The following is a 13,844-nucleotide window of genomic DNA, read 5'->3' as shown; positions in this document are numbered from 1 at the left end:
ACTCTCTGCTTCCAAACCACCTGCCTCTGGGACGGGCCTGCTTCTGTCAGTTCCTGCCCCTGTGTCTGTTGACAGATGGGCCTCGGTACTGATGTAGAGCCCTCCTTTCCCCAAGGTCCGTTGGCCTGGCCTCCCTCCTGGGTCTGTCCTTCGTGCAAATACAGACACTTCACATCCAGTTGCAGTCCATGGTGTTGCTTTCTGGTAAAAGGGTGGGTTAGAGGGGCAAATAAAGCAGGTTTCTGAGATTGGGGGACAGCTGTAGTCATAGAGGAAAACAAGCAGGTATGTGAGCACTGAAGAACAATATCAGCGCTGCCGCCAGGCCAGCCTGCGTCTCATTTTCGAGGCTTTGGCGCCGTGTAAAAATGGGTTTCCCTTTCTTTTTGTCATTTCTTTTATGTTCTTTCATTTTCTCAACACAGTGTGCTGTGATCTGATTTAGCCTTTTACTGATACTGTCTCTGGCTTCTTGTTTTCTCATGACTTCTTTTTCCTGTGTTAGTTTTATTCTAATTGCTCATTTGTTTCCTTTAATATTCTTAGTTTTTTCATTTCTTGTGGATTTTCTCTCTTTCCTTCTATTTCCCCCTCCGTTCTTGTGCTGGCTGATAACCCACAGATGAAATGTTTCCTGTGTGGTTGTCATGTGGGTCAGCTTTGGTAAATGGTTGCCCAGCTACGGGGTGAGAAGCGGGAGTGCTGTGGTTTTCTCTTTCCAAAAACTTTCTGACACATGGAACCACTTGCTGAAGAAAAGAAGGTGGTTTAGTGGGGACGAAACTCTCACAGACAGTCTTCTAGTTGAACACAGACAGCGAACCTTATTGTATTTTGGACTTCATTTGGGGATCCTCTCTCCTTTCTTTTTTTTCATTGGACGTCAAGAAAGTGGCTCCCAGGCCAACCTGAGCAAGTTAGTGACACAGCGAGGCTGGGATTGGTCTCTCCCAGTTCCTCAGTATTTTCCAGGGTCCATGTGCCCTGTGACACCATGACTGCCCTTTCTATTTGGACAGTCGGTTGAAATTCCTCGTCAGCCATAGCAGAACTATTGGATTAAATAGACTGACATAACTTACCCCTGCCCCAAATAACCTAATTCTTGAAGGTTATTCTCTAGATCAGATTCTTCAATTGTTTGGTCTCAGGATCCCTTTATACTCCTTTTGAGACAATATTTTATTATGCTAAAAACATATAACATGAGGTCTAAAGTCTTAACAGATTTTTAAGTATACAAATAATGTTGCTAACTACAGGCACTATGGTGTCCAACAACCATATCGATTGTATTTAATCTATTATAGTAGAAGTGAAACTCTACACCCACTGAGACGCAACTCCACACATCTCCCCTGCCCAGCCCCTGGCAGCCACCATTCTATTCTTCGAGTCTATGAGTCTGACCATTTGAGATTCCTTACAGAAGTGGAATCATGCAGCATTCTCCATTGTGCATTCTTGGCACTCTTGTTAAAAACCAACTGACCATATACATCAGAGGTTCCCAAACTTGTTTGTGCCGTAGACCCCTTCCCATGTTTTTCGGTTTTGGGTAGACCCCCTACTTACCTGATATTGATTTTTTTGTAAATTTCTAACTGTAGTGAAGTTTAGTGTTAAAATTTAATAAAAAATAATGTACCTACTTTTCTCCGGCATTCTCAAACAAAATAACACTGATTCACTATAATTTGTATGATAAACTACCAGTTTATATTTTTTAAAATATTTTCTCAGCACTTTCCTATTCAAGATTCAGGAAACGAATGAACGTATTTTTCTCACATTCATATTTATAGAGTGACGAATTGAACAAGTCGGTGCAAGTTCGCGAAGCTTTGAGACAAAAATTGGCAAGAATGTTTACTGCGCGTATGCTTGTAACAAGATGATACTGGTATATCATTATGTGCAGGTTTTTATCCTACAACTTACACAATTTTATAAACATATATAATAAATTTTTTACTTCATAGGTACTTTTATAAATAATTTATATGTTTTTATATTATAAGATAATATGATGTAAGTAAATAGGTACTATCAGTGTATGTTGAGATCCACTATCGTGAACCCCCATTTTCATTTCATGGACCCCCAAATTTTTTTTCCGCTGACGTAGACCCCTTGCAGGTTGTCATAGACCCCTGGGGGTCAATATAGACCACTTTGGGAATCACTGATATACATGGTCTGACTTATTTCACTTGGCATATTGTCTTTCAGGTTTATCTGTGTTGTCTCAGAATGCAGGATTTGCTTCTTTTTGCAGGCTGAATAGCATCCCATTGTAATATATACCACACTTTAAAAATCTATTTATCCATCAATGGACATGTTTTTACTTGTGAATAGTGCTGCTGCAATAGAGGCTGTGCCATTTTATATTCCTACCTACCATGTAAAAGGGTTTCAATTTCTTTATATTCTCACTAACAATTGTTTTTCAATTCTCCTTTTATTTTATTTTGTAATAGTCATCCTAACAGATGTGAGGTAATATCTCATTGTGATTTTGATTTGCGTTTCCCTAATGATTAGTGGCATTGAACGTCTTTTCATGTATCAGTTGGCCATTTGTACATCATCTTTAGAGAAATGTCTATTCAACTCTTTATCCCATTTTTTCAAATTAAATAATTAGTTATTTTTTATTTGCTATTGAGTTGCAGGAATGCCTTACATATTTTGGAAATTAATCCTTCCAAATGTTTCAAATGTTTTCTCCCATTGTATAGGTTGCCTTTTCACTATGTTCACTGTTTTCTTTGCTGTGAGGAAATACTTTAGTTTGGTGTAGTCTCACTTGTCTATTTTTCCATTTGTTGCCTATGCTTTTGGTGTCATATTCAAGAATCATTGCCAAGGTTAGTATCATGAAACTTTCTCCTATGTTTTCTTCTGGGAGTGTTAAATAAACTTACATTTAAGTCTTTATTATTTTGAGTTGGTTTTTATACATGGTATAAGAGAAAGGTCCGATTTTATCCTCTTCTATTGTGTTTTTCCAAGGACATATGTTGAAGAGACTATCCTTTCTCCATTGTGCATTCCTGGCACTCTGGTTGTAGATCAGCTGACCATGTATATATGGATTTATTTCTGGGCTTTCCATTCTCTTCCATTGGTCTGTATTTTTGTCTTTTTGCCAGAAACAGGTTGTTTTAATTATTGTTCTTTGTAGTTTAGTTTGAAATCAGGAAGTGTGGCACCTCCAACTTTGTTCTTTTTCAAGCTTGTTTTGTCTATTGTAGCCTTTTGTGGTTCCATACACATTTTAGAATTGTTTTTCCCCATTTATTCTTTTAAAAATGATTGAAGACCCCAAAGAATTTTGTTCTATAAATATTTATTGTGATGGAAATGAAAACCAAACAAAATTTAAAAGACCAGAATTTATAAGCACATAACATACATCCCAGTGACTATCAGAGACTCTGAAAAATCTCCACCAAATATTCTTATAAGAGTGAATTTATAATATACATATTCTTATATAATAAGAGTTAAAAAAGTAAATTACATTTTAATATGACTATTAAAATTGGTGTGATATTTCAGGTCTCAGAGAGGGATACAGGAACTCTTTGGGATCTCAAGCCACACTATAAAAACTGCTGTTTGAGGCACCTAATGATTATGTATGAAGTGTTGTGTGCTGGGTATTCCAGCTATGGTGGTAGGAAGGTGGGGGAATATTGGAGGACTCTGTAATTACCCAGGAAGTTGTAAAACACAGAGTTTTTACTTTATGCATAAGACAACCCATATGTCTGAAAAATGAATTTATGTATACATTCAATGAAGATGATTTGGTATTTCTTTTATGAATAATAAAATCTTAGTTGGCATTATTATAATCTAGACTAGAGGCCCAGTATATGAAATTTTTGCACTTGCGGGAAGGGGTGGCAGGGTCCCTCAGCCTGGCCTGTATCCTCTCATAGCCTGGCTTCTTTTTAAAAAAAAAATATATATATATATTTTATTGATTTTTTACAGAGAGGAAGAGAGAGGGATAGAGTGTTAGAAACATCAATGAGAGAGAATCATCGATCAGCTGCCTCTTGCAAACCCCCTACTGGGGATGTGCCTGCAACCAATGTACATGCCCTTGACTGAAATCGAACCCGGGACCTTTCAGTCCTCAGGCCAATGCTCTATCCACTGAGCCAAACTGGTTTTGGCCAGCCTGGCTTCTTGGCTAAGTGGTGCTCCCACTAGGAATGCACTGACCATGAGGGAGCAGTTCCTGCATGGAGCATCTACCCCCTGGTGGTCAGTGTGCATCATAACTACTGGTCCTTATGCCATTTGATTTATTTGCATATTAGCCTTTTATTATATAGGATATTTGATACTCAGAGTCAGTGTGTGAAATAGCAGCCCATTCAACCTCTTGATATGATCACTTGTGACATTCAACCTCTTGATACAAGCACCAGAGCTTTTGATGATGTTTATTGCTATATGGTTAACCAAGTAAAAGTTAAGAGATATGTGTGAGCACATCCTTTCAAAAACCTTCTTCTTAGAAAAATGTGGTATAAAGCTGTCTGATGTTAAATGACATCACCAATCTTTTTTTATGCCATTTTCTGAGTAGCTTCTACCCTTCCATTTAAAAAATTGAGGACCTAAGTATAATCAATGTCTTCTTCTTTTCAGATAGTTTTGAGATAGCTGTGCCGTCGTCAGATAGCCATGTGGTCTCAAAACCTGGAGAAAACATCACATTCATGTACGAACTTCAAACGAAGAATCCCATGCAACAAGTCACATGGGAAAAGATCCAGTCCCATCAGATTGACCTCCTAACCAGATGCAACTTGTCCCAAGGGAAAATCTCCCCCTCAAGGTTTAGAAGACCAATACTGACCAACTGCAGCCAGGGGATGAGAAGGAGCTTTATCCTCATGCCCTACGTTGAGGCCTCTGACTCCGGACTTTACCGCTGTAGCTTCAAGGCCAGCACAGGAGAAAATGAAACCTTTGTGGTAAGGTTGACTGTAACTGATGGTGAGTATATGACAGAGGCCTTCTCATGTCAAAAATGAAAAAAACCAAACCACTGTCGGTTGGTTTCTGTTGTCTTTTCTATAACTCTATTTTTCAAAATGTTTTTTAAAAAGTAATTGATTTGAGAGAGAGAGAGAGAGAGAGAGAGAAATATGAATTTGTTGTTCCACTTATTTATATATTCATTGGTTGATTCTTGTTTGTGGCCTGATTGGGGATTGAACCCCCAACCTTGGTATACTGGGATGATGCTCTAACCAATGGTGCTACCCGGCTAGGGTCAAAATATTTTTTAATGAATGGGTTTAGGTAAGTTGTCAGTTATTGAATGCTAGTCTTTATCTTACTAATCCATCAATCACAGATTTAAAAATAAAAAATCTTTCCCGTTTTCTTGATTTATCCCATATTCCTGAAATTAAACAAAAAATTCAGGGAGTCTGAAAAAATACATGGTCTCACCAGCTTGTGATTTCCAGCTGTATACCTTCTTATTTTTCAGTTGCATTAAAACTTTTGAGGGTGGTGACTAGGTTTCATAATCCTCATATAACCTCGGCAATAACAAGAAGCTGCTGGATTAGTGTTTGCTGAGTCAGTGTTGTGTTGAGTGGGAATTTAATAAATGTTTGATAATAGAGTTGCTTCTTTGACACATTGGAGCTTTGAATCCCTCAGCTCTTTCAGATCTGTGAGCAGAAGCTGGCCCTGACAAGGCTGAAGCTGAACTCCAGGGCCTCTTAGCTGAGCGAGTTCCTTCCAGGGCCCGGTACTCACATTGCATTAGTAATCTGTCTCCCGGGTCCTAAGGATGCCCTTACCTATGTGAGCTTTAGGCCTCACAAAAGCCATGGAACAGTAAGAAAAAATGATTTTTTGCTTGCTGAAGTGCAAACACAGAGAGACCAGCCACTCTAGACGTCTGTATAGAGGCCTGTGTTACAACTGAGTGTGAGAAAGGCCATCCCAGGCGTCCCTGGTTTGTCCTCTGGGCACATTTTCTCATTGCAGAGGGACATGTTTAGAGAAAATAATTTATTTTTATTGGTGACAGAAATTCTTCTTCCCTCCCTCCTTTCTTTCCTTTCTTCCTTCCAGCCAGCCATCTTTCTTTCTTCTTTGCTGTCATCTGCTTCCAGGGAGTCCATGTGCCTTCCTTATGTATAGACTTTTAAAGCTATGGCTTCTTAGGATTTGGCTGTCTCTTTATGGATAGTTCAGGCTGCAACCCGCTGTTTCTTCCTGCCCTAGGAAGGAAGATAAAAAGATTTTGTATACACAATGGCCTGTTTGTGCTAAGCAAGACATTTGTCAGAGAACAGCCCTCTGTGTACAGCAGGGGTAGGGCATGTCTGGCCTGTGGGCCATGTATAAGGCCGGCGAAATCATTTGGTTTGGCCCTGCCAAGGCATTAGGGGTGAATTAATTAAATGTTTGACCAAATATAGCAGGCTAATTTTTAAGTTGATGATTTTGTACGGTCTGTGAGTGATATTATAAATATTCAAATGGCCCTTGGCAGGAAAAAGGTTCCCCACCCCTGGTCTACAGTCACCTTGGATCACATCAAGCCTCCTTTGCTCCTCTTAGTGACAGGGGTGGGGGTGGGTTGGGGACCTGTGGGATGCACATTCTTTTTAGAACTTGATGCAAAACAAGGTTGATGAGCCATTTGGAAGAGAAAATTAACTGAGATTCTTCACTTTAAATGTTGACTCCATTCCTTTAGACACATATAGACACTATTTCTTACCTAAACATAACCTTGCACTACAGAAGTATTTTTTAAACCTGGCCACATAAAAGAAAGACTGAGCATAGTCACTAATCTCCTTTTGGGACCAAGGCAAGAAAATGGTCTATTCAGAAAAATGTCATAAAGAACCATTTTCAAATACCAATGAAATAAGACCTTGTCCATTATATGTTGAAAAAGTGATTATAAACATCTTAAATCATGGAGAAAAAGGGGTAAAAGATATTTAGGAGGTATAGTTATTTAACTCTTACTAATTTAAAAAAAATTTTTTCTCTTGTCAAAACATGATTAAGTTTCTTGCACAAGATGATTTATTTTCTTTGTACAGAAGCTGGTAACACTGTTGAATATGAAAGCAACTGAACGTAATGGGGCAGCATTGTTAGTGTCCATTTGTTTTGAAAACCCACAGAATGGTTTTCTGAGATTCAGGGGTAGGTTGAAAGAATGTCAATAGGGCCTATTAGTTAGCAGTAATCATTGACAGAAGATGACAGCTGTTGACTGTATGCTTTGGTCTCATTCTCTTTTAAAATAATCATAAGTATGTATTGAATATTAAAAATCAGATGGAAAGCAAAACTAGAGCGCATGTATTTTCTCTGGTGTGATTTGATTGTTTCAAAGCTTGAGGTTGTTTAGTAAAAAAATCAATGTAGAGCTAAAAGCAGAGAGACAGGTGTAAGATGTGGAGCAGATTTAATTTATCTCAACTGTCAAGGGAAAGGTGATTGTGACACAATTTTTAATAAACTGCTCTGCATCCTTTGTTACCTCCATCTTTATAGCAGGACTCATATTCCACACACACACAGAGCTCTTCCCTGACATCTGTCTGTCTTTGTTCATATTCCGACAAGTACTGTGTACTCATAGGTCACCCAAGAGATGACACAATGTCAACCTATATGTTATATAGCCAGGCCTTGATTTATTTTGAAGAGAGAGAAAGTGGCAGAAGCATGAGTTAAACCAGAATTTACTATGGATTTTCTTTGTTAAATTAAAAGAAATACGTGTCTCCTGTTCTTGGATCCCAGGCTCTGAGAAGTAGGAAATAGTTCCAGACTGACTCTTCTGCATTTGAAATTTGTCTAGACCACAGGGGCAAGGATCAGGGAAAATGTGTGCATACAACAGTGACCAAAATTATTCTCGGCTCTTAATATTCTTTGGAATTTTATTAGTCATAAGAAAAGTATTTTAGTTTCCCCCGAAAGAATTTTTAATGTCTTTTAATATTAGCTAAATGATGTTCAAACTACTATTGTTTTAACTGAGCTTGTTGATTATGAAAAGAGGAGAATCAAAGAAATGAAATCAGCTCTTTCAGGAAGTTTCTGGAGGAGACTATTTTAAACAAACTTCCATTGGCCACTGCTGAGCAGTAGTATAGTTTACTCAGGTCCTTCTCCAATATTGTACCAATGAGCCCACTCAACTGAACCATCGAATTTTAAATGAGACATTGATGATCAGAGTAGAGAAAAGATACAAAACAAGGGACGGGGAGTAACAGGAAGTAAGGATGAGAGGACGAGGAAGTTGTGTGTGGGTGACTGGCTAGGTGGGTACAAAGATTCTGAGTTACGGGTTAACATAGAAGGTGACAGGCACAATTAAGTGATACCTTGTTGAAATTCTGGATCTCATTACGATCAATGAAAACCACTGTCAATTCTTTTTTGTTTGTTTTTGGCCATTATCAATTCTTGACCAAAGATGGCAAAATTACATTCAAGGAAGTGTAAGTCAAATAGTTACTGTGTATAGAATTAAGAAGTGAAATTCAAGGCAGAGGAAATGAGCTAAGAGTTCAATAGCACATGAATGATGGTGCTCTCAAACTAGGCTTCAAGGGAGCCCACTCAGGTAGACAAATTTCAAACAACACCTCCTTCAGACAGATAAATTAAGAACAGGTGCCCCTTTCTGGGCAGATGCAGACTCAAGCTTTGAGCAGGTTTGAACAGGTTTGCTGGTGGCCCACGGGCCTTTTACCCACCTTGGCACATGTTCTATGTATGTGAAGATAATGGGCACAGAGGGGAGAGAGAAGTTGGTCTGATAGAAATGTCAGCTGTGCTTGCCACCACCTGGAAAGTTACTCACTCTCTACTATTTTCTCCTTTTCTTAACCAACCTATCAACTTTTGACACATTTACCTTCTTTCCTTTAGCATTTCCATCAGATCTCACCACCTTCAAGATTTTCCACACTGGCCCACAATGCTCCCCACTCATTTCACCATTATGCATCTTGAATTTCTCAAACCCTTATAACTTGGAAATTTATATGCTTGAGTCACTGCATCTATTTGCAGCAGTCCAGATTCTTATATTAGAAATTGTTTGAGGTATCAAATTTTGACATCTCTGCTTAAAGTTGTCAGATCTTTCCAGAATTTGTATTAATGCATGCTCTTAGCTGATTCCTTCTATGTTAATATTTGTATGTATTCTAGTAGAGACTGTGTCCATTTTGTGTTTCAGTTTTCTAGCTAAATTAGGTCTATATTTTTTTCATCAATACTGGACATTTTCTTTTTAGTGATTTCTGATCAAAGATACCTGAACACTTAGGTTAATTGCATTGTTTGAGAAGAAATTTTCATGAACTTTGTTTGCATTTATATCTTTCAAAAAAGTCTATTTTCTCTTTTAATTTTATTTTTCTTCTTTACCATATTTTCTGTAAATGGTACATATTTGTTGGTCTCCCTGGTCTAGGGAATGAGGTTTAAAAGGAAGGTGGCAAAAGTATTCAGTAGGAAAACATGGGGCCAGAGTCAAGAGAGCCTTCCCATAGATTGCTTCCATGAGGTCTAGAGTTCATTAATCCAGAATGTTCTGTTCCACTCCTTGGACTTTATAATAGATGTGAACATTGTAGGCATGGGAGTTGTCTGAGTTGGTGTGCATGGGGCTGCCAGATGTGCCCATTTCCCTGGCACAGTGTGATGGACCTTGGCCTCTCATTATAGTCACTTACATAGAACATAATGTGCATGATGGTTAGTTCATATGACGGAACCATAGACCAGAGTCCCAGAGCACGGCCTGCACCTCCTACCAGTTCACACAGCCTCAGACGAAACAGATCAACCACGATGGTCCAGCCAATATAGTGATGTTTTTAAGATTCCAGGCAACAACTGGGTATCCAGATGAAACAGTTTCCATCATCACAAGCGAGCTGATTACTCAATCATGGCCTATTATGTCGTTGGCTCTGCTCAAATCTGTTCTTTCAGGAGACACTCTCCTGAATATTAATTTTCTCATCTCTCCTGATCTCACAGTCATTTCTTTATGCATACTGTGTTTGTATAGATAAAGAAGATGTTGAATTGAGTAATAGAAAGTTAATGTCACAGAGAAAGAAACGTTGAAAGAGGTCATGCTGAGTGGGCGATGCTATTGCAGAAAGAACGTTGTTGAGTGTGTTGGTGTGTCAGGTGCCTAGAGCAGATTCGCAGGGAACATCACAATAGAGTGTAAGTGGGTGGTATTTGAAAGAGCTAATCCTGGGAAAGGATTTTCTTTAAGTGGGTCTTTATCCACAGCGTCAATTTCCAACAATTTTCATGAAGTTTTCTTCTCTCCGGGAGCTTAGAACACAGGTAGACATTCAAATTCAGATCCATGCACTGACTTTCTGGCCAATGAAAATCCATGGCCATACTTATTCCAGAGACTTGCCTAATGATTCCAGCCACAAAACAGCCATTTAAACTCTGTCGTGGGTGGATTTCTCATTTTAAAGCATCTGGAAACTGTTAACAGCTTGTGGTTGTCTCTCAGAGCCTTATTAAGAACTGAGCATAGAGGATGGTGTGAAATTTTCCCCAAGGCAAACAGGAAACAACTTACAATTTTAAAAACTTAGCTCTTCATATAAGATTAATGGTGTTCCATTCTCCATGGCAATTCTAATTTTCAGTATCACAGTTCAATTAGTCAACGACTTCCAACTTCAACTGAAGTATTTCTATCATGTACTGACCTGACTCCTGCAGAATATTCAAGGGTGACTCAGTAGATTTGCAGAGGGCTGTTTTGAAAAGAACAGGAAATGAATAGTGAATATTTATCATTTGTAGAGATATATTTTTGGACCCTAAATTGTATCATCAAGTAATTTACACTGAAATGATTCAGTGATTCTTAAAGGGCATTTATTAATCTGAGAAATGTTTTTGGGTAGATTTTATAAAAAAAATTTTTGCAACCTCTTTGGCCACAATAAAGTTCATTTCTAGAATTAACTCAATATATTTTACTTTTGCTGGAACTCAATGTCACTGTGATGTTTATAGTTGTTTGACTAGAAGAGTGGCATTTTATTGGATGAGCCCACAGGAAGAGATTCTTCCTTTCACAGATACAGGTTGACATGGTGATGGCTCTTGATCCGATTGTTAGGGTGGGAGGAACAACTTTAGTTATGGAGAGTAGTGAGTGAAATGAGAATCCTTATCATCACAGTGATGAACATGGGCAAATGAAGAATGTATACGGCAATGAGAAGATTGCACTAACAAAGGCTGAAATATTGTCTGTCTTCAAAGAAGCTCAGGGACACAATGGTTGTGCAAATGACCCCCAAATCAAGGCCACTCGGAGACACATTTGCAAATATAGAAAGATAGGTTTGCAGGGTATGATTATTGTCCTGATGTTAACATGTTAGGGCTTTTTGATTTATATAGAGCACTCAGATAAATGCTTCACTCTCTTAAGTTGTGTGCCCATACATGCATGAATTCAGATGTCTGTTACATTTGCTAGGAGGGGCAGGGAGCATATTAGTCAATTAGCTATGTGGTAAGCATTCCTCTACTCATAGGGACAAGAGAAAACAAAAATTTATTTTCCATGTTAAAGTATTCAGAATAGTTATATTCTCTCACATTTATGGGCCTTTGCAACTAAATACATACAATATTGGTATGCCTACTGTATTTTGTTGCATGGGGAAATGTTTATCCTGATCTCAGTAGAGCATTTGAAACATTTCTCATCATAGCCTTGTGCATAAACGTAACGCAGACACTGTAATGGAGAGTCATGCCTGGTAAGACAACAGTAAGGATAACACTGTACTAGGGAGTTATAATTAGAACCCAAATCTCCTCTCTACCCAGAAAATATCAATAGGTCCACAAAGGTGGAAAAGAAAGAACACAATTTCATTATTGAATAAGCACTCCACTGGGATTGAGGAGTGCGTCACAGGCAATCTGCTAGGAGACTGTAAAGTCAGAAAGAATCTCCCCTTTTGTAGAGCCCAGCAGCTACAACCCATGACACCCACATTGTCAAGGTCCTCAAGTAGAGGACTTGGTGGCCCCATTGGTCACTGAGGTCATCCTAGAACCAGCTTCTTAGTCTTTCCTTCAGGAGGTGGTTTTGCCCCTTGGAGCAAGGCGCCTGTCCTCCCACAGAATTGGGAGAGGGGGCCTCTCTTCCTAATGATGACATTCCAAAAGGATGGTTTTGATCTGTTAGAGCAGAGAAACCAAGCAAATCAGGAAAGCACGTGGGGCCAAGTCAGAAGGACTGACAAATCCCCAGGAAGAGAACAGGTTTTTTCCTTAACAGTTAGGGAAAGGTGGGATGCCCCCAAATCCCAGTTCTCAGGCACTAGTTGAGGGCCAGGCTCAGGTCTGTCACATTCACTCTCACTGAAAAGGTGAGCAGTGTGCATACAGTCTTGTCATTCTGGCTTATGATACATGAATACAGTCTCCTTTAAATAACCAGGATTTATAAAAATTGAGGTGCGTGCTCAAGAAATATAGCAGACAGAAATATTTTGGGGAGGGGGGGAGGTGAGATGTCTAATACGGCAGAATCAATCTTAAAAACTTTCTCTACAAGTGTACAAAGTCAAAGAATGTCATCATCTGTGTGCCACATATGCTGACTTAGGTAACTCTTGCCATTCGCTCACCAGTCACTGTAGAGAATGTCACGCAGGTAATGACACCAGGAAATGTAGCTAGATCAAGTAAATAAACATTACAGCCAGTCTTAGACTCTTTGCCAACCGATGTAAAATTTTTAAGTGTGTAAGTCATTTGCCATTGAGAGAGGCAAACCCACTGTCGCAAAATCTGTACATAGGGACCCACTGTCGCAAAATCTGAACATAGGGCTTACAGGGGTCTTCAAACTACGGCCCGCGGGCCACATGCAGCCCCCAAGGGAGTCTGATCCTGCCTGCCAGGTTTTTTGGGCAGTGAGTGCAGCCAAAGTGTTACAGTAGGAATTAGTAGTTCATATAGTCCAGCCCTCCAGCTCTCTGAGGGACCGTGATCTGGCCCCCACTTTAAAAAGTTTGAGGACCCCTGGTAGAAGCTTGCTCCCCTCATTGGTTTGCTGCAGGACAATCATTCAGACTCTCAGTGCCTATATTTTTCAGCTAAAATCTGATAATGATTTTATTTTGAGGGCGGGTAGTTGCTATTCATACAGAAGAAGGATTAGAGGTGGATGTCATGGTCCTTTAATTGTCTGAAAGAACTTACCCTTTAACATCTTCTTGCTATACAACAGGGAAAGATTTCTGAAACATAAAGGGTATAAAATCAATTGGTACAAAGAAAGTTGAACTTTGAAATACTATTACCATACCAATATCCACTTGCTAAATAGTTCAGGCCCACAGGAAAGTTCAGCCGGCTTCAGGCTACTGTTCTTTCCAGTGGCCCTCCAAACTTATACTTGTTTCACAAGTTTTTACCAACACACCCTCTGTTTTTCCCCATAGAGGTGGGCATGCCCTGAGGAGCAAGATTCCTCAGTCACTTATGACTAGTTGTTCAACATGGAACTCCAACACAAAACAAATAGAAATGAGTTATTTATTTACTCCACTTTAAATGTATAGATACAAAATATAAGTAAACTATCCATAATTTATATGACAGTTGTTGCTTAAATATATAAAGCACCTCTATCAGTTTTACCTAAGCCCCATTTGCACTTCTGGAGTTGACTTAATCACCACTTTGCATTTGCCAAACAAACAAACAACAACAACAAAAAAAAAAAA

General features: G+C 39.0%; 1 protein-coding gene across 2 annotated transcripts in view; it reads left to right on the top strand.

Moving 5' to 3' along the window:
* CD226 (CD226 molecule) overlaps positions 1-13,844 on the top strand; it is a 57,783-nt gene that overhangs the window by 30,378 nt on the left and 13,561 nt on the right. For both annotated transcript variants that reach the window (XM_084887972.1, XM_084887971.1), the window contains exon 4: positions 4,675-5,025. In XM_084887972.1, coding sequence (XP_084744098.1) covers positions 4,675-5,025 — 351 coding nt within the window. The remainder of the gene's footprint in view (positions 1-4,674; positions 5,026-13,844) is intronic.

The sequence above is a fragment of the Pipistrellus hanaki genome (genome assembly GCF_964339955.1).
Source record: "Pipistrellus hanaki genome assembly, chromosome: 6".
NCBI lineage: Eukaryota > Metazoa > Chordata > Mammalia > Chiroptera > Vespertilionidae > Pipistrellus > Pipistrellus hanaki.
The sequence above is the reverse complement of the archived record's forward strand: the minus strand, read 5'-3'. Positions and strand labels throughout refer to the sequence as shown.